At 45.8% G+C, this 27,246-nt stretch overlaps 1 protein-coding gene across 1 annotated transcript in view; it reads right to left on the reverse strand.

The window, feature by feature from the left end:
• The window catches only part of LOC136568518 (transcription factor RFX3-like), a 212,079-nt gene that overhangs the window by 109,602 nt on the left and 75,231 nt on the right, over positions 1–27,246 (reverse strand). The window contains exons 3-4 of the mRNA XM_066568526.1: positions 21,024–21,121; positions 289–538 (exon numbers count right to left, since the gene is read on the reverse strand). Coding sequence (XP_066424623.1) covers positions 289–538; positions 21,024–21,121 — 348 coding nt within the window. The remainder of the gene's footprint in view (positions 1–288; positions 539–21,023; positions 21,122–27,246) is intronic.

Consider the following 27,246-nt stretch of genomic DNA (forward strand, 5'->3'; position numbering starts at 1 on the left):
ACCCATGAGTTTTCTCCTTTTTATTCTTCTGATTCTCTTCCCCATTCCACTGGGTGAGAGTGAGTGTCTGTATGGTGCTTAGTTGCCAGCTGGGATTAAACCATGACAGCACTATACTATTTACATGTACAGAGTTAAGCTAAATGTAAATATTTGCAAGACAAAGTCATGTATTACTGATTCTGCCAACATAATATGCTTTTTGCTACAGAAACATGTTAGCATGCCAGAACATCATAGTGATTAAGAAATATCCCCAAAGATTTAACATAGTTCTGAAGTACTTACTGTAGCTGGGGAGGCCCGTGTTGTATGAGTCACTGAATGACCAGAATTTTCCATTGAATTGCCAATCAGATAGGTCCCTCCTGAGTTGCTAATGAGCTGTCCTCCTGCAACACCCATCTGAATCCCTCCGGTGCCCACCATACTATGAGAGGAGACCACCGTAGTTGCCTGTGCAGAACTTCCTTCGAAGTAATTTCCCCCAGTGTTTTGGCTATACATCTGGGTTTCCGTGTAAGGATAAGTTGTTCGACTTCAGGAAAAGAAAATAAAAGAAGTAATAGTTATTTATTTGAATTGTTTAAGTGAGGGAAACATCATTGTAGAAAAGAGTGTACAGTTGCTATAACCAAACTTAACAAGATTGGCAAAAAACCCCTGCATCTACACAAAATAGCATTTCATATGTCAAAGTACTGAGTAATTAACTTGGACTCACTGTTAAAAGAAGTATTCATTAAACTTAAGAGAAAATTATTTTAGCCCCATCTGAAGATGGGTGGAGAAAAGTATGACAAAAATTGAAGATATGAGAGGAAGATCTCATTCAAGTATTAATATATTATACAGTAATTAAAAAAACTGTTTTAACTTTTAAAATCCTCCAGTCAAAGATGGATTTTTATTTATATGACATTTATTTTGTATACTGTTTTCAGCTGGAATAGAAGTAATTTTTTTCATAGAGGTTGATATAGTGCTGTGTTTTGGATTTAGGATGAGAATAATGTTGATAACATACTGATGTTTTAGTTGTTGCTATGTGGTGCTTATACTAAGTCAAGGACTTTTCAGCTTCTCATGTCCAGCCAGCAAGAAGGCTGGGGGTGCACAAGAAGCTAGGCAGGGGCACAGCCAGGACATCTGACCCAAACTGACAAAAAGGATATTCCATGTGTGAGCTCACAGCCCAAGAAACCAACCACATCCTGGACTGCATCAAAAGGAGAATTGGCAGCAGGTTGAAGGAGGTGATTCTCTCCCTCTACTCATTTCTTTTGAGACCCCATCTGGAGTACTGGGTACAGTTCTGGTGCCCCCAACATAAGAAGGACATGGTACTGTTGGAGCAAATCCAGAGGAAGGTCATGAAGTTGATAGGAGGACTGGAGCACCTCCCCTACAAATACAGGCTGAGAAAGTTGGGGCTATTCAGCCTGGAGAAGAGAAGGTTCTGTGAAGGCCTCATAGTAACCTTCCAGTACCTGAAGGGACCTACAGGGAAGCTGGAGAGGGACTCTTCATCAGGAACTGTAGTGATAGGACAAGGAGTAATGGGTACAAATTAAAAGAGAAATTTAGGTTAGACATAAGAAAGAAATTCTTTACTGTAAGGGTAGTGAGGCACTGGAACAGATTGCCCAGGGAGGTTGTAGATGCCCCAAACCTGGCAGTATTCAAGGCCAGGTTGGATGAGGCCCTGAGCAACCTGATCTAGTGGGTGGTGTCCCTGCCCATGGCAGGATACTTGGGACTAGATGATGTTTAAGGCCCCTTCTCCCAGCCCTTAACATTCTATGATGTCATGCTCAGCAAATAAACTGGGAGAAGTTTGCCAGGGGGCTGGAATCACAGCTCAGGGATGGGCTGGGCATCAGACAGCAAGTGGTTAGCCATTGAATTTCGCATAATTTGTTTTGTATATTCTATTTTTTTCTCTTCCTTTTTTATCTTAGTAAACTTTCTTTATCTCAACCCATAAGATTTGCTATTCATAAAATCACTGAATCATAGAATCATCAAGGTTGAAAAAGACCTTTAAGATCATCAAATCCAACTGTCAACCTCAACAACTGTCAAGTCCAACCATCAAACCATTTTTCCCAATTCTCTTCCCAATCCCACTGTAGGGAGGGAGGAGTGAATGAACAGCTGTGTGGTGCTTAGTTGTTGGCAGGGGTTAAACCACAACAACTGTGTACATTACAGAACTGTGAGAAACGACTGCTCACTATAAAAATTTTAAAAGGTTTATTAAACCTTAACAAAAATACAACAAAAGGACTAAATAAGGAAAAACAGGTCTGGGAGCCTCCCTCGTGGCTGTGTTATAAATGATCAAATTGTGAGCCAAATTTATAAGAAAATTTAGCAATGATTTATTAGATCGTCAGCAAAACAGAATTTCGAAAAACAACCACCACAGCCAAGGCAGCGTCAACCCCGGGATCGGCACTGGGTGAACCTGGATCTGACCGCCAAAATGTCAGAGTCTACCCTTCGGTTCACCCCGACTGCTTCATGCAGTGAGCTTATATACAGTTTATTCTGCCCGAGGCAGAGATGACCAAATGTTCCTTCACATGCAGAACTGGGGCCATACATGTGCAGGGTTAGACAAAAGTTGGTTCCAGATGTCTAGATGTTGTCAGAACGCTCAGAAAAGTCTGCATTCACATGTAGTAGGGTGGCGCCGGGGCAATCTTCGAGGTGCGAGATCACTCCTACATTCCAGGGAAGTCGTAGATCATCGCCCAGGAAGGTCCCAGTCATACGTTAACAGACTTGATATTATCTGAATGTCGTCTGGGAACTAATTGAATAAAAATAATACTCCTGCTCCCAGCTGGGGTGGTCAAAAGACATGGCTTGGATTTTACAATATTTTATACATAAACAGCATGAATTATCTCTACCATATACTACAGCTGCCTACCACACGGCTCCTCTTCAAGATCGATGATTCGCCTTTTATACCCCGGGGGGGGGGGTTTGCATCAGCCAAACCTGGCCCCTCCCAAAGTCTGTCCATCAACTCTTCTTTGCCATTTATTGGTGGACACTGCTTTCTTGCAACTTGATTGGAGGGTCAGGTATTGTCATGCTGTGCCCCCCCCCCTCCCCCCCAGCAATAAGCTTTTCCATTCTCAACTGCCCCATGCAAGGGGCACATGTACACGCCTTTTTTCTACCTGTCCTAGATTACCCAGGCTGTCTGATGACAACAATACAAAGGGGGGAAAAGGGGACTATGGGGAGAACAGAGGACATCTAAACAACAAACTACAATAACATAACGATACATCAATAAAGCTTCTCTTAATATTCACACAATATTCATCCCTTAATTGCGAGTGCAAATAATCTCATTATCCATCTATAACAAAACTGTAAACATGACAAAAAAATGTCAGCCAAGAGGGTCCTATATACAGGAACCCTATAAATGCTTTGCTTTTATTTCAAATTCACTGAAATTCTCTGTCTGAAGCTTGAAATTCTGAGCTCATTTGTATTTTAAGACATTCAGTTAGTTCAGCAGAGTGAAATTTAAATTGGACGGCAATATGTACAGTGTTATTATGTTATGAAAAAGAAGGAAAAACTAAAATAGAACTACAATTTGTGAAAAGATTTGTGAAGGGAGTAGAAAAGTCAAAGGAACAGCAGCAATTTTACACAATTCTTTCCAACTATTAAACATTTGGGCCTCATTAACCAGGTAATCTTTGTGGAAGGTTAAAATGTTGGGTTTTTTCCTTTTTCTCTCAGGAAATTTTCTCCCATTTGTTACTATGAGATATTAATGACTGGTACTTAAGAGACACAAAAGAAGTGTCCAAGGTGGGGGGAAGGGGTGCAGCTGGCTGCATCCCCTTAGCCAGGGGCTTTTCTCTTGGGAAGGGCAGAGATACTGTGAGATTTTGGCTGGGGGTAAGGGGCTGGGCTCAGCTCCAAGCTGTCTCTCGCTCTTGGGACCAGAGGGGAGATATGCTGCAGTCGCTGTGGGAAGAATTCACCACCACTGCAAAGTCCCATCTCCTACTAGTTTTTCCTACCGTGAGTTTTGGGTTACTCTCCTGGCAGCTGAGTGAAAGGACTCTGTGTACACTATTGTCAATTCGGTAGTAAATTACATTGACTCCTAATCTATACTATTTCTTTGCTAGCTATAATATAGGTACCTTTATGTTGTGCACTGTTTTATGTAATCTACTAGTAGTTCTTTTAGTTTATACTGTGCAGTAACTCTGTTTAAGGCCTTTTGTCTGTTACCTCATATCTATTCAATAAATAACTCATTTTACAATAGACCTAATTGACCGTTCTTAAGAACTTGGGAGCTAGAGTGATTTAGGTGAGGGTCACTTAAGTAGAGCTGCTGCCAAAAATCTGAGCCTAAGGCAGGGCTTAACTAAAGCTCTCACTCCATCCAAAACAGTCTCACCAGAGTGAAGTAAAGGGGTAGAATCACCTCCCTCAACTTTCTGGCCACGCTGCTTTTGATGCAGCCCAAGGAAACAGTTGGCTTTCTGGGCTGCAAGCACACATTACCAGCTCATATCCAGTCTCTCATCCACCAGCACCCTCAAGTCCTTCTCAGCAGGGCTGCTCTCAATCAGTTCATCCCCCAGTCTATATTAACACCAGGGTTCACCAGGACCCAGGTGCAGCACTAGCACTTGTTAAATCTTATGAGGTTCTCATGGGCCTGGTTCTCAAGCTTGTCCAGGTTCCTCTGGATGGCATCCCATTCTTCAGGTGTGTCAACTGCACCACTCATCTTGGTGTCATCTGCAATTCTGCTGAGGGTGTACTCGATCCCTTTGTCTGTCATTGATGAAGATACTAAATAACACTGGTCCCAATATAGATCCCTGAAGGATACCGCTTGTCACTGATGTCCATCAGGACTCTGAACCATTGATCACGACCCTTTGGATGCAACTGTCCAACCAATTCCTCATCCACCTAACAGTCCACCCACTGAATCCATCTATCCAATTTAGAGAGAAAGATATGGAAGACCATGTCAAAGGCTTTACTGATGCCAAACTGATTCTTTGCCCTTTTTTTTAAAATATATTTTCTGTATTTTTTACACATATATTTGTAGCTCTGTAGCCTATTATTGTATTTGTAGTTAGCTCCAGTATTTTTTCCCTAGACTGATAGGCAGAAATACAAAACACATTCCAGAGACTCCAAGCTGGGGGTCCAAGGCTCCTTTCCTATCTTGGTTCTTCCTGGGAACCAAGGTTGAAACCAGCTCTTTGAGACACATTTTCATAAACAGAGTTTAGTCCCTATCTAGAGGAGGGGGAATTCAAAAAAGGGTTGAACTGGGGGGGAATTACCTTACCAATTATGCTTCTAATTGGGGATTCTTGTCAGATATGCTAATTTTCAAAACCTATAAAAATTGTATATGCATTATGCTGTGTGTGCATCTTCGGTGTTTTCCACCTACCCAATTGTGCACCAAAGGATCTTTATAAAGGTAACCCCTTTTTATCACCCTGTGTCTGGCTCATGATTTTAGGGCCAGTGAAAAGGCATCATTACAGAAGTCCAAATAAATGTCATCTGTAGCCCTTCCCTTGTCCACTGATGGAGTCACTCCATCATAGAAGGCCACTAGGTTGGTCAGGCAGTACTTGCTCTCAGGGAAGCCATGCTGACTGTCCCAAATCACCTCCCTGTCCTCCATGTGCTTTAGCATAGCTTCTGAGAAATAATATTTTTTTTACTCTAAGGGTGGTCAAATGTGTATTTGGTCTGCCTGAACTGGAATTAATTTTCCCATAGCAGCCCTCCCAGTGCTGTGCTTTGCATTGGGAGCTGAAAAGGTGTTGATAACACACCAGTGTTTTGGCCGCTGCTGAGCAGTTCTGGCACAGCATCAGTGCTGTCTCCCCCACATCCTCTCCCCCCCCATCAAGGGGCTGGGAGTGGGCAAGATCCTGGGAGGGGACACAACTAGGCCAGCTGACCCAAATTAACCAAAGGGATATTTCATACCATATAATGTCAGCTTAAATATAAAAGCTAAAGGAGGGAGGAAGAATGGTGGGCATTTGTTATTTATGTTTGCCTTCCAGATCAACCACTTCATGTGCTGAAGCCCTGCTTCCTGGGAAGTGTCTAAACATCACTCACTATAGAGAATAAACTTTTTTTCTCTGCTTATGTTCCTGCAAACTTTTGCTTTTACTTCAGTAAGCTGCCTTATCTCAACCTTATCTCACCTCATCTCAACTTGTTTTCCATCTTATTTTCTCTCCCCTGTCTCACTGGGAAGGAGAGTTATAAAGTGGCTTGGTGGGCACCTGGCATTTAGCCAAAGTCAACCCTCTACAACATGTTCATCCTGTTTGTTTCTCATACTGAGTGCATTGGTGTACAAGCATTTCAGCTATCCTCCTGATCCCTAAATCTAAATGTAAACATTGCCTCTTTCAGTTTAAAACTATTGCGCCTTGTCCTGTCAGTACAAGCTCTGGCAAAAAGTGCCTCTCTGCCCCCTTTATATATTGAAAGGCTGCAATAAGGTCTCGCCAAAGCCTTCTCTTCTCTAGGCTGAACTACAACAACTCTCATAATCTTTCCTCTTACGAGAGGTGTTCCAGCCCTCTAATAATCTTTGTGGCTCTCCTCTGGACTTTCTGTAACAGAACTGGATGTTGTACTCCAGGTGGGGGTATCATGAGAGTGAAGTAGAGGGGGAAAATTCACCTTCCTCAAACTGCTGGCCACACTGCCTTTTATGCAGCCCAGGGTGTGATTGGTTTTCTGAGCTGCAAGCGCACATTGCCAGCACATGGCAAATTTTTCATTTACTAGTATATCCCCAAGTCCTTCCCTTCAGGGCTGCTCTCAATCTATTCATCCCTAGTCTGTATTGATACTGGGGATTGCCCTGATCCAGGTGCAGGACCTTGCACTTGGCCTTGGTGAACTTCATGAGGTTTGCATGGGCCCACTCCTCTCTAGCCTGTCAAGATCCCTCTTGATGGAATCCCATTCCTTCCCTTTTCCTGTCTGTTACCCATGCTGCATGCATTGCTACAGAGGCACTTTAGTGGGCCTATTGACCTTGTCAGCTTTTTAGAGGAACACAAAGGCAAGGGATGTCAACTGTACCACTCAGCTTGGTGTCATCTGCAAACTTGCTGAGAGTGCACTCAAACTCACTATGTCATTGATGAAGATATTAAACAGTATTGGTCTCAATATGGACCCCTGACAGACACCAGTTGTCACTGGTTTTCACTTGAACACTGCACTATTGACTATGAGTCTTTGGACATGGCCATCCAGCAAATTCCTTATCCATCTAACAGTCCCCATATCTCTCCAATTTAGTGGTCAGAATGTTTTGGGGGACTGTTTGAAAGGCCTTACAGAAGTCCAGGTAGATGACATCTGTAGCTCTTCCCTTTTCCACTGATGCAGTCATTTCATTGTAGAAGACCACTAAAATGATCATGCACAATTTGCCTTTAGTGAAGTAATGTGCTAATCTCCTCCCTGTCATCCGTATGCCTCAATATATCTTCCAGGAGGATTTGTCCCATGATCTTACTGGACATGGAGGTGAGGTCTACTGGTTGGTAGTTCTCAGGGTGGTCCTTTTAACATTTTTTTTTAATGAGCACAATGTTTCCTTAGTTCTAGTCATTGGGGATGTGGTCTGACTGCCCCATAACTTCACAAATACAGTGGAGAATGGCTTAGCAACCACATCAGCAAATTCCCTCAGGACCTTGACATTCATCTTGTGTGATCCTGTGAATTTATGTATGCTCAGGTTTCTTAGGTGGTCACAAATCTGATCTTCTCCTATGATGGGAGGGACTGCTTCCCCCCTGTCTTGGATACAGACCTTGAGGTTCAGGTTGTGAGAAGAGCAATTGCTGGTGTCAGGGTGGTTGAAGTCCCCCAGGAGGATCAGAGCCTGTGAACATGATTCTTCCTGCAGTTGAAGTTAAAATGCTTAATTGACATCCTCACCTTGATCAGGCAACCTGTAGCAAACACTAGCCATGAGGTTTCCTTTGTTGACTTTTCCTTTATTTTTACCCAAACTGTCTCAACTCATTCAGCACTGGTTTTCAAAGACAGCTTTCACCAGTCAATCCATTTTTTTACATAGAAGGCAACCCCTCCATCCCGTCTTCCTTGCCTGTGCTTTCTGAAGAGTTTATAGCCATCGATTGAAGTGCTCCAGTCATGCAATTTGTCCTAACAAATCTCAGTGGTAGCAATTAAATCATACCTTTCCAGGTGCACAGTGGCTTCCATCTTTTCCTGTCTGTTACCCATGCTGTATGCATTGCTATGGAGGCACTTTAGTGGGCCTATTGACCTTGTCACCATTTTAGAGGAACACAACCTAATTCCTTTGTCGAATTTCACAGGTGTTTCTCTGTTGGTTTCTAACACATGAGCAGCCTCTGGTTCTTTTGTCTGGATGGCAAATGGATCCTTCAGTGCCTTTCAGTAAGGAATCTTTAAGATTCACAGAGCATCCACTATTGCCCAAAAAAGTATAAAACTAGTGCAGATATTCTTCTACCCCCTTTGAACTGGGCAAGGGGAGTGGGGGAGGGGTGTGCACTAGACAATCTTCAGAGCTTTCTTGATATATGTGCAGGCAATATCTTTGTCCCAAGAAGTCTGTCCCTGATTCCACCTTCTGTGTACTTTCTTTTTGTGTTTGATTTCAGTTTGGAGCTCCATTTGCTTGGGTGGTGGTGGCTGTTCCCCAGCCAGTTCGAACCATGGGAAGCCAATGCCAGCAGCAGCAGTGGCGGTAGTGGCAGAAGTACTATTTGCTGTGTGCTGAGAAGAGTGTGATGCTTATGAAGTCCTGGAGGGTGTTTGAGGAGCTTTCTGGGCCCCAAATACCCTTGGGCTCTGTGTGTGTAGAGACTGGCTAGCAGTCAACAGGTCTCATAAGAGGGGCATGAGAGAATTGGGTGGTCCCCGCTGTTGGTGCAGCCAGTTCAAACCACAGGAATCCACATGTAACTGGCCCCTAGGAAGTGCAAGTGACCAGGGTGTGGTGCTGTAGGGAACAGTGCCTGAGAGGAATGGTGCAAAAGATTGTGCAGCAGTTCAAGCAGAAGGGTGCATAAGGAAGGCAGCACATCCTACTAGTTGTTGGACTGCTGCTTGCTCTTCTAACACAGTCTTATGCTGCAGCTCCAATGGTCACCCCAAATAGCTGTTAGCTGTGCAAGCCTATCCAGCAGTTTGATGTCTCCAGAAAATTATAGGTCCTTATTAGGCAGTGTTTTGAAGTTGTTGAAAGCATGGTGGTAGAGACCAGATGAGGGCTGAACTCTGTAGCAGGCAGGAATTGGCTGTCTAGCCAGTCTAGCCTGGAAGGAGTGGAGGCAGCCACCCAGACAGAGCTTCCTGTCAGGGAAGCTGCCATCCAGGTGGAGGGCTATAAAGACTGCACCTCATGCTCCTGAGTGGAGGAGATGCAGGAGAAGTCACTAGGTTATGCTGTACTAGGGAGGGGTGTGAAGACCCACTCTTAAGGGGAAGGGAGCACCTAAGATTCATAAATGCTCGTGTTCGAAAGGAATGACCAAAGTCAGAGGCTCTGCAAACAATGAGAAAATTTTATTACTAATTTACACACTTGGCATGGAAATCAGTATGTTAGTCCCTGGCCTACTATATAAGCACACGGCAGTGGGTTTTGGATAAAGGGGTGGGGTGAAAGGAAAGACAAAAAGGAAAAGATTAAAGAGGGGGAGAGAAAATGAAAGAGAAAGAAATAGATCACCAGTCTTGGTTTCAGCATCAATCCAGCAGTGTTGGTCCGGCTGATGAGATGTCCAGTATCCTGGGGGCGCTGCCTGGGCTTGGGGGGTGGGTACATTTTTATGGATAGGTTTCTCTGCCCTGAAGACAGGTTTCTCGGTTTCTATGCAAATTAATTCTCATGCGCAGTCCATTCTTTCAGACCTTTCTGGAAATGGGCCAGAGGGCTTCGGGGGGGGGTCTTTGGTGGTCTTAATCTCCCCCGATAATCCATGCCCACTTCTTGGCCTCATTCCTGTGGTTGCACTGTACTGTGTTGTGCTTATCTTCAGGAACTACAACAAGGATGTTTATCCCAGAAAAGTGCTGCCCTACCCTACCTCTGCATGGCCCCCCTTCTCACGCCAAACCTTGTTTTTTCTCACGGCAGCCAGTCCTTGGTTGGCTCCACAGCCATCTGGTTATCAGTGTTTGAGACATACACATTATCCCCTTATCTTCTGGTAATCAAGAGCTCAAAGGGTGTCACGTCGGACTGCTGTTCATAATGTTGTTGGAGAATGAGCTTTAGTCATAGTAAATTTCCATCCTGGATGCAATTTGAGTCAGTAACTTTCTTTGAAGGTCCAATAACAAAAATATTATTCCACTTGGGTTGTTATTCAGGCAAGAAAAATAAGTTTCCAAGGCTGTTTGTTAAAAAACAGAAGTCACAGAATAAGCAGAGTTGTTAGTTCCTGGGAACAGACAGTGTTTCTCATAAGCTCAAGAGGGGCTTAGTCCAAGAGCAGTTAGTCAAGACCAAGGCCTAATGAGCATTTTTCAGATCATAGTGCAGCCTGAGCAGGGGGGCAGTAGGATGCATCCTGTGACCAAAGTCACCTTCTCTGGGCCTTTACAAGGGGGAACAAGAAACAGAGTACTATTTGAGATGTTGCAAGAATAAATACTAGGACCCCATGGCACTGACCTCCAAGGACTACCAGAGAAAGAGCTGCAGTGCAAAACAGACAGCACCTTGGAGGAGGCACCATGGTCTTTGGTGAACCATGGAAACAGGATATTGCTTCACTCCCCTTCCTTGTATGTACCAACCAGAAAAAGATATGAAGCCTTGGTAGTGGGCAAAACCAATGGGCAAGATTCACAGGGAGAAACTGCAACAGCAGGGCATACTAAAAGCTGCAAAAGAAAGCAGCAAGTGCTAAGAGTGGGTGAGAAGCATAGAGGCACCCACCTGCCAGCCTGATATACAGTCAAGGGAAGTTTGCTGCTTGCCAGGAGCCAAGATCCAGGATGTCACAGAGAAACTGCCACAACTGGCTAAAAGTGCAGATTACTATCCACTACTTCTTTTCCACATGGGCACCAATGACATGGTAAGGCATTGTCTGGACAAGATCAAGCAGGATTTGAAAGCACTAGGGCTTCAAGTGAAAGGGACAGGTGTCCAAGTGATCTTCTCCTTTGTCTTGCCAGTCAGGGATAGGGGTGCAGGCAGAAGTCAATGCATCATGCAGATCAGTATCTGGTTTTGTGGATGGTGTTGTCACCCAGGCTTTGGTTTCTGTGGTCACAGGATTTTCTTCAATGAATACAGCCTATTGGGAAGAGTTGGAATCTACTGATCTAGAAGAGGTGGGACAATCTTCGCCAACATATTGACTGACTTAGTAAATTGTGCTTTAAACTAATAAACTTGAGAGGACAAGAAAGGATTCTTCGGGTATGTCAGACAGAAAGGAAGGTAAAAGATTATGTACCCTCCCCCCCTCCCAGTAAGCAAGGCTGGCAGATGGGTAATAACAGACAAGAAGGCTGAGGTACTCAACAAAATTTTTGACACAGTCTTTGATGGCAACCTCTCCCACACATCTTGAGTAGATGGACTGCAAGATGGGGGACTAGGGGAGCAAAGTCCATCCCACTGATCATGTTTGTGACCACTTGAAGAAACTGAACAGATTTGAGTCTATGGGACTTTATGAGATGAATCACAGTCCTGAGGGAATTGGCTGATGTATTTGCAAAGCCATTCTCCATGATATTTGAAAAGATGTGGAGGTCAAGTGAAGTCCCAGGTGACTGGAAACAGGGAAATATTGCACCCATTTAAAAAAGGGTAGAAAAGAAGACCCTGGGAACTACTAGCCTATCAGCCTCACCTCTGTGCCGAGTAATATTATGGAAGAGATCCTCCTAGAAGCTGTGCTAAGGCACGTGGAGGACAGGGAGGTGATTCGGGACAGGCAGTATGGCTTCACCAAGGGCAAGTACTGCCTGACCAACCTAGTGGCCTTCTATGATGGAGTGACACCATCAGTGGACAAGGGAAGGACTACAGATGTAATTTATCTGGAATTCTGTAAAGCCTTTGACATGATCCCCTACAACATCCTTCTCTCTAAATTGAAGAGAGATGGATTCAATGGGTGGACTGTTAGGTGGATGAGGAATTGGTTGGATGGTCTCATCCAGAGGGTAGTAGTTAACAGCTCAATATTCACATGAAGATCAGTAATGAGTGGTGTCTCTCAGGGGTGTCATTTGGGACCAGTGTTATTTAATATCTTCATCAATGACATAGACAATGGGACTGAGCACAGCCTCAGCAAGTTTGCAGATAACACCAAGGTGAGCGGTGCAGTTGACAAGCTGGAGGGAAGGGATGCCATGAAAGGCAAACTTGACAGGCTAGAGCGGTGGGCCTGTGCAAACCTCAAGAATTTCTATGAGGCCACATGCAAGGTCCTGCACCTGAGGGAATACCATGCAAATATACAGGGCGGGTGGAGAATGGATTGAGAGCAGCAATGATGATAAGGATTTGGGGATGTTGGCTGATAAGAAGATGAACATGACCTGGTAGTCATAGAATCACAGAATCACAGAATCATTAAAGTTGAAAAAGACCTCCAAGATCATCAAGTCCAACCTTTGACTTAATACCACCATGTCAACTAAGCCATATTGTAAAGTGCATGTCCATTCATTTTTTTAAACACTTACAGGGATGGTGAATCCACCATTTCCCTGGGGAGCCTTTTCCAATGTTTAACCACTCTTTCAGTGAATAAATTTTTCCTAATATCCAACCTGAACCTCCCCTGGTGCAACCCGAGGCCATTTCCCCTTGTACTGTCACTAGTTGCCTGAGTGAAGAGGCCAACTTCCACCTCACTATAACCTCCTTTCAGGTGGAGATTGATAAGGTTTCCCCTGAGCCTCCTTTCTCCAGACTAAAAAACCCCAGTTCCCTCAGCTGGTCCTCATAAAACTCATGCCTTAGACTCTTCACCAGCTTTGTTGGCCTCCTTTGGACATGTTCCAACATCTCAATGTCCTTCCATGTCCTTCCTGTAGTGAGGGGCCCAAAACTGAACACAGTATTTGAGGTGTGCCCTTGCCAGTGCCAAGTACAGAGGGACAATCACTTCCCTGGTCCTGTTGGCCACACTATTTCTGACACAAGCTAGGATGTCTTTGGCCTTCTTGGTCACCTGGGCACACATCAGGCTCATGTTCAGCTGGCAGTTGACTAACACCTTGTCCAGGTTTAGAGCAAATTTGGGAGATAATCCCCCAGAGGAGCTCCGGTAGGAAAGCAGATCCAATCAGCCCCTCCCCCCAACTGGTCCGGGAGAAAATACCTCCTTGGAGAAAGGTGGAAAAACCTGTTTATTAAACAATAAAACCTAAACAATATCAAACAATAAAATCCCTTGCCACTTCAAAAGAGATGACAAACTGAGAAAGTCCCTCCCCGGGTTGCGGCTCAGCTCACTCAGTCTCTGATCAGTCCCTCCGGTGCTGGAAATGTCGCAGGCCAGGCCCGGCCTGGTGGGCCACAGATGCAGCTGCCGGTGCTCCCCTGGGTGTTCAGTCCAGAGCAGGTTTCAAGAGGTCCAAGGAAAAGGGAAAAAAACAAAAGTCCAGGGAACTTCTTTGCCTCAGCTAGCTAAAACTAACTAAAAGCAAAAGAGAGCTCTGTCCCGCTGTCTGTCCATCCGCAGACAACAACAGTCCAGGAGCAGGAATGTGGAGGAGTGAGTACAGTGTCTGAAAAAAAACTGCCGCTTCTTCTCTCCCCCCCCTTCATTCTCTGGAACACTCTTAAAGGTGCAAAACTTATTATTCAACATAAACAGAATGAGACGACTGGGGATAAAAGCATCATATAGTCAACCCAGGACACACCTCCAGATACTTTTCTGCCAGGCAGCTTTCAAGTCACTCTTCCTCAAGCCTGTAGTGTTGCATGGGGTTGTTGTGACCTAGGTGCAGGACCTCGTGGAGTGCTCCCATTCCAAAGAGGTGGGAATTTGGTTTTACCTTCCCTGTGTTGCTAATAACTCCTCCCTTGACCCAAACCCTAAACTCCACCCCTGCGATGCCCTATAAAAACCCCGTGACCCTGCCTTTGCCCAGTCTTTTCGTCTTTGTCTCCCCCCTCATCTCCGGGGGTAATAAATGGATTCTCGAGCTTTATGAAATGAAGACCTGTCTCTTTTTTGTTCCCATGCCTGACACCGGCAGCTGCACTCTCCCTGGACACAATGAACTCTGTTGCAACATGACACAACAAATGGTGGAGAATGCAGGCAACCAGTGAGGACAGCATGACCAGCACTCCGTAAGTCACCTGCTGACGGCTACACCTTGCATGATCCCCATCTTAAAAAGGAAGACTCAAGAGTACCATGGCAAGAGGCCAGGTTGAGAGTGACCTTAAAAACATGGGGGTAAAAGGCTTCTAGGGAAGGGAATTCCCAGTAAGGGGACCAGCTTACTGGGACCGGGTGATGGGACTGACATCTATCATCACGCAGTGAGATGTTTATGAATGGTTTAAGTTTTTTCATTTTTCATGGAAGGGGGTTTTTAAGAGCTACAAGCAGCTAGTCTGCCTGCAAAAAGGACCATTCTACCGACTCTTGTCAACTTTCCCAACACGTCTGCTGCAGCTTATGGACGGTAAAGCTCTGGGAGCTACTTATAAATGGCTATGGAAGATTACATGCAGTGCCTTGATGCCCTAGATGAGTGGTTCCCCCTCCTGTGAACCCCCACGATTTTCAGTTTCTGTGAAGCTGCCCATATCTTTCCTTACCCTTTTGTTCTTAGAAGTGCAGCAAGGAGTGAAAACTGCCAGGATGGCATGGAGTTGCTACCGTCTCTCCGTCCCCCCCTGTCCCTCTCCGCCACCCTATCCCCCTTTTCCTCAAAGCAGAACAAGGGATGGAATCTGTCCACAGAAGTGACATGGGAGCGCTACCATCCTCTCACCGTCCTATGTCCTCCTTCGCCCGCTGTCTTTCCATATCCCCTGTTCCCTACCCGGGAAGGTGATGGCTGCACTGTCCTGGGCCCTCCTTTTAAAAATGGTGCTTACCACACTGTTTAAGGTTCCCCTTTTTCCCACCTAAGTCCTTCTTTTCCTGTCCCGAACTTTCCCTTTCCTTCCCCCCTACCTACCTTCCCCACTTCTTGCCATGCCGCTGCAGCTGAGCCCGCCCCGGGCCCGTGTGGTGGGGCTGCTCAGCCCTGCAAAGAAGCCATCCCCTGCTGTAGTGCTGGCCCCGCTCCAAGCTCTACGCCTAGGGCTCTCGCCACTTCCCTCGCTTCCCAGTCATCATCATCTAAAATAACAACACCCATAACACCAGTGCCAAAGCCGAGACCAAACACTAAAGACTGTGCCCCTCATGAAGAGGAGATCAAAAAACTTCACCCCTTCTGGTGAGAAGATCAAAAGCTAGAAGAGATTGAACTATTACCTCATTAAGTAAAAATGCATTCATTTAGTCAAGTATCATAATTTCTGTTACTTTATCCTTTGTGATTAAGTCTCAAATGCTTTTCTATTACTTGTTAATTTAGCTTAATAATGTTCATTTTAGTTTTGTAAACTATTAAGTCATATTCCCGAGAATCCCCTTGTTATGAGTTATTCAACATACATTGATCGATTTAAAAAAGGGGGAGTTGTGGAGTGCTCCCATTCCAAAGAGGTGGGAATTTGATTTGGCTGGGGTTAAACCACAACAATCTTTAATGCACAGTGTATTTAGACACAGATAAGATCCCTCCTGGGCCTTCACTTTTGCAGACTAAACAATCTTAAACAATTCAGGAAGTGTGGACTGGATGGGTGGACAGTGGGGTGAATTGACATCTGTCTGAAACTCAGATCCCGGAGGGTGGTGATCAGTGGCACAGGGTCTAGTTGGAGGCCTGTCACTAGGGGTCCCCCAAGGTTCAATACTGGGGCCAGTATTGTTTAACTTATTCATCAATGACTTGGATGACAGGGTAGATGCATCCTCAGCAAGTTTGCTGACAAACTGGGAGGAGTGGCCAATACTCCAGGGAGATGTGCAGCAATTCAGAAGTACCTCAACAGACTGGAGACATGGGCAGAGAAGAACTGTCTGAAATTCAACAAAGGCCAGTGCACAGTCTTGCACCTGGTAAGGAATAATCCCAGGCACCAGTACAAGCTGGGGGTGACCTGCTGGAAAACAGCTCTGCAGAGAAGGACCTGGGGGTCCTGGTGGACAACAAGCTGCCCATGAACCAGAAGCGCCCCTGTGGCCAAGAAGGCAAATGGTATCTTGGGGTGTATTGGGAAGAGCATTGCCAGCAGGTGGAGGGAGGTGATTCTGCCCCTCTACTCAGCCCTGGTTAGGCCTCACCTGGAGTGCTGTGTCCAGTTCTGGGCTCCTCAGTACAAGAGAGACATGGACCTCCTGGACCGGGTCCAGCAAAGGGCTAAAAAGTTGATTAAGGGACTGGAGCATCTCTCTTATGAGAATAGGCTGAGGGAGTCGGGCTTGTTAAGCCTCAAGAAGAGATGTCTGAGAGGGCACCTCATCAGTGTCTATAAGTATCTGAAGGGAGGGTGCCAAGAAGATGAAGCCAGGGTCTCAGTGGTGCCAAGCAATAGGACAAAAGGCAATGGGCAGAAACTGATGCACAGGCAGTTCCACCTGAATATGAGGAAGAACTTCTTTACTGTGTGGGTGACCAAGCACAAGAATATTACCTGGAGAGCTTGTAGAGTCTCCCTCACTGGAGATATTCAATAACTGTCTGGACACAATCCTGTGCCATGTACTGTGGACTGATCCTGCTTGAGCAGGGAGGTTGGACCAGATGACCCACTGTGGTGCCTTCCAACCTTACCTATTCTGTGATTCTGTGATCCTGAGTCAACATCCCTGAAGGCATTTGGCAAGGCATAAAGACAAGGCACTTAGGGACATGGTTTAGTGCTAGACCACAGTATTAGGTTAATACTTGGACTGAACGATCTTAAAGGTCTTTTTCAACTTCACTGATTTTATGATTTTATGATTCTGTCCCAGCTCTTCCACCATCTGTTCCTGTAGGAGATGCTCCAGTCCTTTCATCGCTGCAGTGGCTCTTTGCTGAACTTGTTACAGTATTTCCATGACTTTCTTGTACTGAGGAGATCATAACTGCACACAGTACTACAGATGTGGCCTCTCCAGTGCTGAGTAGAGAGGAAAGTTTACCTCCCTCAATCTCCTGTCAACCCTGTTCCTAATGCAGCTCAGGATACTATTGACCTCCTTTGATGCAAGGGCACATTACTGGCTCACATTCAGCTTATTTTCCGCAAGGACCCCCATGTCCTTCGCTGCAAAGCTGCTTTCCAGCCAGTCAGCCCCTGCCTTGTACTGGTGCATCATGTTATTCCTACCCAGGGGCAGGACTTGTCATTTCCCTTTGATAGACTGCATGAGGTTCCTGTCTGCCCATTTCTCCAGTCTGTTGAGATCCTTCTGAAGGCACAACAGCCATCTGGTCTATCAAATGCTCCTTCCAATTTTGTACCATCTGAAAACTTGCTGAGGGTGCTCTCTGTCACATTGTTCAGGTCATTAATGAAGTTGTTAAACAGTATTGGCCCAAGGATCAGCCCAGGGAAACACCACTAGATGCTGACCTCCAGCTAGACTTTAGGCTTCTCATCACAACTGTCTGAGCCCAGCAGTTCAGCCACTTTTCAGTCCACCTCACTGTCCACTTATCTAACCTGCACTTTGTCAGCTTGTCTATGATGATGTTATATGAGACAGCATTGAAAGCCTTCTGCTGCTCTCCCCTCATCCACCAAAGCTAGTTGACTTGCAGAAGGCTTACAGGTTGGCCAAGCATAATTTGCCTTTTGCAAATCCATGGTGACTACTCCAAATCACCCTGTGTCCATTGTGTGCCAGGAAATGGCTTACAAGATTATTTTTTCCATCATCTTCACAGGAATAGAGGTGAGGCTGACCAGCCTGTATTTCCCCAGATCCTTCCTCTTGCCCTTTTTGAAGATTGAAGTGTCATTTGCTTTCTTCTGGTCCTCAGGTATAACGATGGGGTTCTTGGGGTCTGTCTAACCCCGTCAGCCATCAGTGTCCTGGATAGAGGAGTACCGCTAAGCACAACCTGTCCAGGTGCCTCAGGCAGGCTCCCAGCCACAGGCAATCTTAGCAAGCAGCTCAGCTCTTAAATGAGATCAGCTTTTTGGTGAATTCAGCTCTTTAGCAATTTCAGCTCTTTGCTTGCTAAATGCCTCAGCAGATGCAGGGATGAGAGAGGAGAAGGCTGTATGAGGTTCCACAGATGTGTCTTTATTGGCAGCCTCTGCGAAGGGTGACAGTGACAGCTCTTCTGCCGAACTGGGCAGAGGAAGGGGTTTAGATAGGGTATGTGGGTTTTGGGGAACAGTCCAATAGTAAGGGTCGAGGTAAATATGACCTATTGTCTTACAGAGAGATAACAAGGGTCTGAGGTGGAAGAGGGGTCTCTTGGTCCAGTCATTGTAACTAGGCATTTCTTATCTTAGGCAACTGACTGCCAGGGAGGCCTTGCAGGCCCCGTGGCTGCTACACTCAGGAACCTCCCCTATCCTTGGAGGTGTACACAACCTCTATCCCTGGAGCTGTACATGACTTTATGGGACAGGTCCCTGAGCAACCTGATCTAATTAGACTTAGTTTGAGCAGAGGGTTGGACTAGATAACCTCTGGAAGTCCCTTATGGCATAAATTTTTCTATGGTAAATTATCAGCCATACTAAAATACAGCTTACTGGTGGATGAAATAGGACTACGAGCTATGTCACATCAGCCAGCTCCTCCTTCCATAGCCTTTTAAGGTGCTATCTACAAATAAAATTGTAAGGAGTTACACCAGGGAAAATATAGGCATCATCTCCTGTATGGAGACAATTTTTCTGGGCTGTTTATCCAGTCAGTACTTTTGTTTTGTTTTGCTTTTTAAACTTCTTTTTCCCATGCATTTTGACATTTTGTTAGATTTCTATGTCTGCCACCAGACTTCCTTCTTTCCACCCACTGGTTCTTGGCTTCCATCAGCTCTTTATCTAAGACCAGAACCCTTTCCTGCTCACTCGATCACAGTTTCACTATTCTGAATCAGACAACTCATGTTTTCCTTTCTTCCTCACCAACGGGGCCTAGTTGCTGTTTTCATGAGCAAGTGATCTCTTGGGAGGTCTTAAGGGTTGCATTAGAATCAAGCTAGCACATGACCAAAAAAAGAGAATGAAAGAATATCCATGTTACTTGTCAGAACATTTTCCATTCTCACCATAGGTTTAGTACTTGCTCCTTTCTCTGTTTTAATAGGATAGCTTCCTTCAACCATTTATCCTAGGCCCTGTATATGGAATGGAATAGACTCTTTGTTAATAGATTAGGTACTAGAAACCAGAGTTCAGATAATTAATAGCAAAAGCAGCAGGTGCAAGGAAATACCCCATTTAGGGTCATCTGGAGGACATCCATTGGTCTTTGGAGCAATTAACATATAAACAGGATAAAACAAACAATCCTCTGCTTGATATATTTGAGCTATAAAGTCAGGTAAAATGCCATGAACTGCAATAAACTACACATTCCCAATATCACTGCCCATAATTTAAAGAGGAGAAGCACTAGAGCTTTTAAAAGAAAAACAAATGTGGATGAAGAAATATGTTTTCTTTTGTCTCAACAGTTCAGTGTCTTTAGCTGACATTTTTCAAATAGAAGTTAGCCTGATCAGACATTCTACAGAGATATTTTCAGTCTTCGATTACAGTTTAACAATGTGATGAGCAACTTTCCATTTTTACAGTATCTTAAACAGGGACACATTGGTAATTCTTAATAATAAGCATGTCTTAACAGACCCATTTATGACAGAAGATTGCTTAGATATTATAAGAGTAAAGAAAATAAGGGAACAAGAGTGTTGAAAAAGTTTATCGGAAGAATAAATTTGGCAAAATATGTCTGTGAAGAGGATGCTGCAAGTGTTAACATCAGCATCAGAACCCAATAGTGTTGTTGACTTTTTTGTGTCAATGCCAGATTATCATCAGTGGACATTTGCTGGCACCAAAAAAGTCTTCTACAGGCCTTTTGCTTCTTCCATAACCTTATATCAGAAGTTTCAGGGGATATATTTAGACTTAACTGGAAAAAGAAGGAGGGAAGGTTCTTCCTGAGCAACTTTGAAGTTAGTCCTACTCTGACTGTGTGTGTGGGTTTTACCATATAACCTCTAGAGGTCTCCTTTGACCTAAATTATTCTATTATTTTAAGTTTGAACATGGGAGAAAGGAATTTGATGGTAGAAAACCATGTTCATTGAAGCAAGAAAAGCACAGTAAATAGAGGAGTCTGAGAGAGAAGCAAAAGGACATATTCTCCTTCTTCTACCTTCCTTCATTTGGAAAAAATAATATGTATATCATTGCACTTAAAACAATAAAGAAACTATATAATTGTTTTCTGTAAGTAATGACTACAGCTGCCTCAGCAATTTAGGAACTTCCCAGTAAAATTTCAACTAGAAGAATAGAGGCCCACATGGAGACTACTTTATTACACAATGATCATATTATGACAAATTTAGATCATACTTCCTATCAGCATAACTTGTCCATAAACTCAAGTTTTTCCCCAAACAACAAAATGCTGCATATACAGTTTCACACTGTCCAACTGTAACAATTACCTGAATTCATTTTAGATTAATTCAAGTGATATGAATCTTACTTGTTTTCACTCAAATAATGATTTAATATGACAAAAAATAAAGTTTTTGTTCAAACATTTTTCTTTGCTAATTCAAACATAGCAGCCCATATGATGTCATGAAAAGTGCATTATTTTAGTAAACATTTTAATTTAGATGAATAACCAACTTACATTGTTCCATTTGTGTAGACTGTGTCACTTCCCTCCACATACTGAACCTGGGCTGGGTAGACATGTTGTACCTGTTGCACAGTCTGTACTTGCTGTACCTACAAACAAAAACACCAGAAATATAGGATAGTTTACCTTATAAAAAGAATGACTAGTGCTTCAGAGCATCTAATCATCTAATGGTTTCTAAACAATACTCTTAATTTTGGGACATCCCTGTTCTCACAATTACTAAATGACACAGAATGCAATACTGTGCTGCAAGTCTGTAATATGCTAAGTGGAGTGCTGTGTTGATTTGGCATAGCCTTTTTTGCCTTTTTTTAGCCTTTTTTTTTTTTTTTTGTAGCCGGGGGGGGAGGGGGGGGCACAGGAGTAGCTTCTGTGAGAAGCTGCTAGAAGCTCCCACCATGTCCAACAGAGCCACTTTCTGATGGCTCTGAAGATAGACATGCTGCTTGCCCAATTAGAGAGGTTGGTAACGTCTCTGTGATGACATATTTAAGAAGAAAATCAAAACAGCGCACAAGCAGTTTTTTTCCCCAGGGGTGGGGAGGCGCTGTGGCCGCTGCTGCGGCTTCCACCATCTCAGTGCAGACTGCGGCAATCTTTGCCTGCCTGGCTGCCCCTAGCCAACCACGCTGCAGGTAGAAGGGCAGAGGCGATGGTGGCGGCTTCTCCTTCCCAGCGCCCTGCATGAAGAGAGGCGTTAAATAGTGCAAGCACCGTGGCGGCCGCCACTGCGCACATGGTGGCGGTGGGGCTGCATGGCCAACTGAAAATGTGATAGGCAACTCTCTGATGCAGAACCTGGATAAAATCAGCTTCTTGGCACTGCAGGATCCTTCAAGAATCTTTGAATTAGTGGAACTTGTTTGCAATGGTACCTACAAGCAGCAGTTTTTCTTCTAGTCAGAGGAGGAAGTAAGGACATGTGAGAGAAAACAACATGATGGCACCAAGGTCAGTGGAAAAGAAAGAGGGGGAAGAAATGCTCCAAGTGTCAGAGCCAAGATTCCTCTGCAAGCCGTAGTGAGGACTATGGTGAAACAAACTGTCCCCCTGTAATGCATGAAGTCTATGGGGGATGCAGACATTCACTTGTAGCCCATGAGAAAAGTGTTCACACTGGAGTGGGTGGATGCCAGAGAAAGCTGTAATCTAGTGGGAGACCTGAATAGAGAGAGAGGGCCTTTGCTCACAAAATAGAGCAGCCTAGCCTTAGAAGACTGCAGCCTATGGACAAGTGACCCATGCCACAACAGTTTTGGAAAAACTGCCCATGGGAGGGACTCCACAGCATAGCAGAGAAAAGGCTCCTCTCCCTGAGTGAACAGAAAAAGATCTCGAATGATAAACTGACCAAGACCTCCATGCCCTGTCCCTCATGCATGTGATGCATCATCATATGTCTCCGAGGTAAACTGCTCTGGCAGACATGCTCTGGAGTGGAGGATTGTGCTGAGAGCTTTCCAAAAACCAGCAAAACTGTGAACCTAGCTCAGAGACACAGAGGGCACACTAGCCTCAGCCAGAGCAGGAGGTGTTAAAAGCTAGATAAGCAGCAGCTCTAACTCAGTGTGGGCAGCGCCAGGAGTGAAGGTGACCAACCCCCACAGGTACAAAAGACGTACCCAAGAAGCAGCCAGGAGTGGGGCAAATAAGGTAGGCAAACAGGGTGTGACTGTCATGGTTTAGGAATGGTATTCCCCAATTTAGGGCTCCCATTGTTTTATGGCAAAACCAGCTTTCAGGAGGATTTGGATTATCTTCTCCCCTTTCTCAAAAACCTCCTCTGCTGTGTTGCCCTATAGGATGATGTCATCGATGTACTGTAAGTGTTCTGGAGCCTCACCCTTTTGCAGTGTAGTCTGGATCAGTCCATGGCAAATAGCGGGGCTATATTTCCACCCCTAGGGCAGTTGGCTCCAGGTGTACTGGACACCCCTCCAGGTGAAAGAAAACTGTGGCCTGCACTCTGCTGATAAAGGAATGGAGAAAAATGCATTAGCAATATCGATGGTGGCACCACTTTGCTGCCTTGGACTCCAGTTCATACTGAAGCTCCAGCATGTCCAGCATGGCAGCATTCAGTGGTGGTGTGACTTTGTTCAGGTCATGATAGTCCACTATCAGTCTCCACTCTCCATTGGACTTAGGCACTGGCCATATGGCGATATTGAAGGGTGAGTAAGTCTTGCTGACCACTCCCTGCCTCTCCATAAATCATCTGTGGATGGGAGTCCCGGAGTCCCAATTGGTGCAGTGTTGTTGACAGTGCACTGTAGTGGTAGTAATTGGCACTCATTGTTCTTTGCCCCGTAGGAGTGCCATAGTAGAAGGGTCCTCTGAGAGACTGGACAAGGTACTCAGCTGTCTAATTCCCTCTGTCTCCACAGTAGCTATCCCAAAATCCCAACAATGCCCTTTTGGGTCTTTGAAATACCCTGTCCTTGGGTAATCTATGCCAAGGATGCACAGGGCCTCTGGGCCAGTCACAATAGGATGTTTCCACCATTCTTTTCTAGTCAGGTGTCCTGGGGTGACTTTATGATGCTTGCATACCCAATCATCTGTTCTGTTTATGCTGGATAATAAGTTCTGCACCTTTAAGACTGGTTCCGAGAGCCAAGGGGGGAGAGAGAAGAAGCACGGTGTTTGTTATCAGAAACTGCACTTGCTCCCCCGCATCCTTCTCCTGGACTGTGTTGTCTGCAGCATGGACAGATGGCGGGAAAGAGCTTTCCTTTGCTTTTAGTTAGTTTTTAGCTAGCTGAGGCAGACAAGTTCCCTGGACTGTGGTTTTTCTTTTTCTTGGAACTGATTAAACCTGCTCTGGATTGAAAACCCAGAAGAACACCGGGAGCTCGCACCTGTGGCCCACTGGGCCAGGCCTGGGCCATGGCATTTCCAGCACCAGAGGGACTGATAACAGACTGGGTGAGCCGAGCTGCAATCCACAAAAAGGACTTTCTGAGTTTGTCATCTCTTCAGATTGGCAAGAGGTTTTATTGTTTAATATTGTTCATTTTTTGTGCTGGTGAATGCTTTGCCTATTAAATAAACAGGTTTTTTCCACTTTCCTCCAAGGAAATCTGTCACAGATGCATTTTATGGAAAATCCTTTCCTTAGGATTTTTTCTCCTGAGAAGCTGAGAGGCCTCAGGAACAAAATGCAAACAATAATTATCTGCTGCTGTGGAATGCAACAGGTGGATCTTTGATTGGTCTCATGTGGTTGTTTATAATTAATGGCCAATCACTGTCCAGCTGTCTCGGACTGTGTGGTCAGTCACAAGATTTTATTGTCATTCCATTCCTATTCCTTTCAAGCCTTCTAATGAAATCCTTTATTTGATTCTTTTAGTATAGTTTTAATATAATATATATCATAAAATAATAAACCAGCCTTCTGAAACATGGAGTCAACATTCTCATATCTTCCCTCTTCCTGGGCCCCCTGTGAACACCACCACAATTGGTGACCTCGAGTGATGAAAAATTCCCACCACATTTGGTGACCCTGAGTGAGGAAAAATTCCACATTTGGTGAGACCCCAGAGGAGCATTGCTACACTGAGTGAACCCCGAGTGTGTAGCATTGATGGTCACTACGCAAGTGACCATGGAAGTGGCTTCTAGCCTGGAGCTGAAGAACCGAAGACCCTGAAGTTGGACAGAGTTCACAGCCAGGGCTGGCCACAAAGAGAACCTTTTGAAAAGTCTCCCAGACAGAATGTCTGGAACCCTTCACAGCACAGAGCAGCCTGCTGAAGCCCAGAGGACACTGTCGCAAGGTACTGTTAACTCTTCCCTTCCTGAAAATGCTGCCCTTCGCAGAATGTGGGTGGACATTTGGCAGAGACTGCCTATGGAGACGGAGGTTCCGTTCTCTCCCTCAGAGAAAAAAATTATTGCCCTCTGGCAAAAATGGGGTCATGAAGACAGAGTTCCTATGGTGATGAGACATTTCTATGAGTTTTTCAGATGGACAAAGTTCCATGGATTTTTTACAGATGTGGTGTATTCCCTTGATTCATACATATGGGAATGCATGGAATTCATTTTTGGGGAGGCTCTTTACCAGGATTTTGGATTTCCTCGAATTTATCCAGCATTCAAAACTATCTTCAAAGTTTTGAAAGGAAGGGAGCGCTTGGAGCTGATTGCCGACTGCAGAGGTCGTGCTCCCTTCCCGCCGGACCCAGCAGGAGGGACACCTGTCCAGGGACACAAACAGCTGGTTCCCAGCCCCCTCGCATCGCAGCGAGGGGGCAAGGCTTTGCCCGCAACCGAGGAAGGGTTTTTTTCTGCGCCTTTGGAGCATGCTCGAACGGAGCTGCTTTTCCCCCCCTCGTTGCCCTCAGGGGGGATGTGAATTGGCTCCACCGCCCCGGCCAGCCCCATGGGTCCTGCCCAAGCCAGCCCCGCAGGCCCCGCCCCAACCAGCACCGCGGGTGGCGCCAGTCCCCGCGGCCCCGCCCACGGCCCCGCCCGCGGCCCCGGCGCCCCTGGCGGCCCTGCTGCTTCCAGCAGAGTTTGTCGGTGTTCCGGTCGCGGAAGCACCGCCTCCCGCGGCTTCGCCCGTGTACCTAGGCAACGCGATCGATGGCAGCGACGATCAACAAGAGCCTGTCTCCGTGTTGCTAGGCAACACACTCGACAGCAGCGGCGATCAACGGCAGCCCATCCCGGAGCCAGGGGCAGAAGCTGCTGCCGCTCCTGTGCCTTCTCCTTCTGCATAGCAGCCAGCAGTTGTATTCACAACAGTGCCGGCAGCGCTGGCAGGGGCCGACCTCGTGCCGCCCCCGCCAACCCCTCCCGCAGGGACAGGGCTCGCGCCTGCGCTACTGCTCCCAGAGCCAAGTGAGACAACGGCGGTGCTTCCCCAAGAACCTCTCACACCCCTGCTGCCCCCACCGGCCCCCCCGGCAGTTCTGCCGCCCTCAGGGACCCCGTCCTCCGCCGCAGCGTCTGTGTCAGACCCTGCGATCAGGCTGTCCTGCGGCGGAAGCGGCCCAGCTCGACTGCTTGCGGCTGGTGCCGCAAGAGTGAACACTTTCAAACTTAGCGTTTTTGTGGGACACAGAGTTTTTCGCAGGCCAATTCGCGTTTGGTCGGGGATTTCTCGTTGGGGGTTGGAATGCCTGCTGTCCCTTGCGTGCCCCAGCGGCGTGAGGGAGGTGGTTCCCAGAAGTTCTGCCTCTGGGCCCAAGCCCAGAGGGTGTTGGGGTGGTGCCAAGGGGCAGAAAGCGGGAACACTTCTTGCATTTGCATTGTAGAGTCAAGAGAAACAGTGGAAAGCGAGCATTGCTCGCTTGCTGTGGGGACAAAGCACCCCCAGATCTGGGGTGATGATCCCTGGGAAAGCTTCTCTTCCCCAGCTGCCGGTATGCGCTGGTGGTTCGGGGAGGAGGAGACGCTCCGTCCCTCGTGCTGCCCAGGCATTGGCAGCGTGGTGCCAGGTTGTGAGAACACAAAGCCCGCTCCGCGGGCCAGGTCTGGGCCATTTGGCTCAGTTGCCTGGGTCAAGGCCACCGCCCGGCCGGCTGTTGGGTTTGGGGGCTTTGCTTCCCCCGTCAGGACCTGGGCCACCGTTCTGTGGGCCAGGTCTGGGATTCCTGATCCATCCACGAGGGCCAGGGCCCCCGCGGGGTCCTAGAGGCTCCTCTCTGCTGCTGCTCTTTCAGGAAAAAAAAAAAAATCAATAAAAAGAGTTGAAAGAGCTAGCAGCTCAAAAGCATTGAAAAGCCAAAAATTAGCATCAGCCCAAGTGGTTCAAAAAAGGGCTGTGCCCAAGACATTCCAGAAATTTTCTTAAAATTGTTTGATAACTGTCAATGGATTTTTGATAAATATTGATGGATTTTCTTTAGCAGTTCTTGGTTTCAGGATTCTGCAAGCCTGTTTCAGGACCAAAAGGGACTTCCAGAGATTTCAAAGAGGAACATCTCCAGTCCATGGACTTTCTCCTGACACTCAGCTGTTTGGACTTGAAGCAATGAACTTTCTTTGCATGTTTTTGCATTTTCTTATACTGTAAGATTATTTAAGTGATATGATAGAATTTGATGTTCTACAGCTGAAGAATTTCCCTGATCATTCCACATCAGCACTTGACTGAGGGTTTTGATTGGCAACAGATAACCTTTTAAGTGTCTGTTCTCTCTTCTGCATGGGCCCAGCAGACGAGATTACAAACACTTTTCTTTTTAATTTAATT

Source organism: Molothrus aeneus, chromosome W (genome assembly GCF_037042795.1).
Source record: "Molothrus aeneus isolate 106 chromosome W, BPBGC_Maene_1.0, whole genome shotgun sequence".
Taxonomy (NCBI): Eukaryota; Metazoa; Chordata; class Aves; order Passeriformes; family Icteridae; genus Molothrus; species Molothrus aeneus.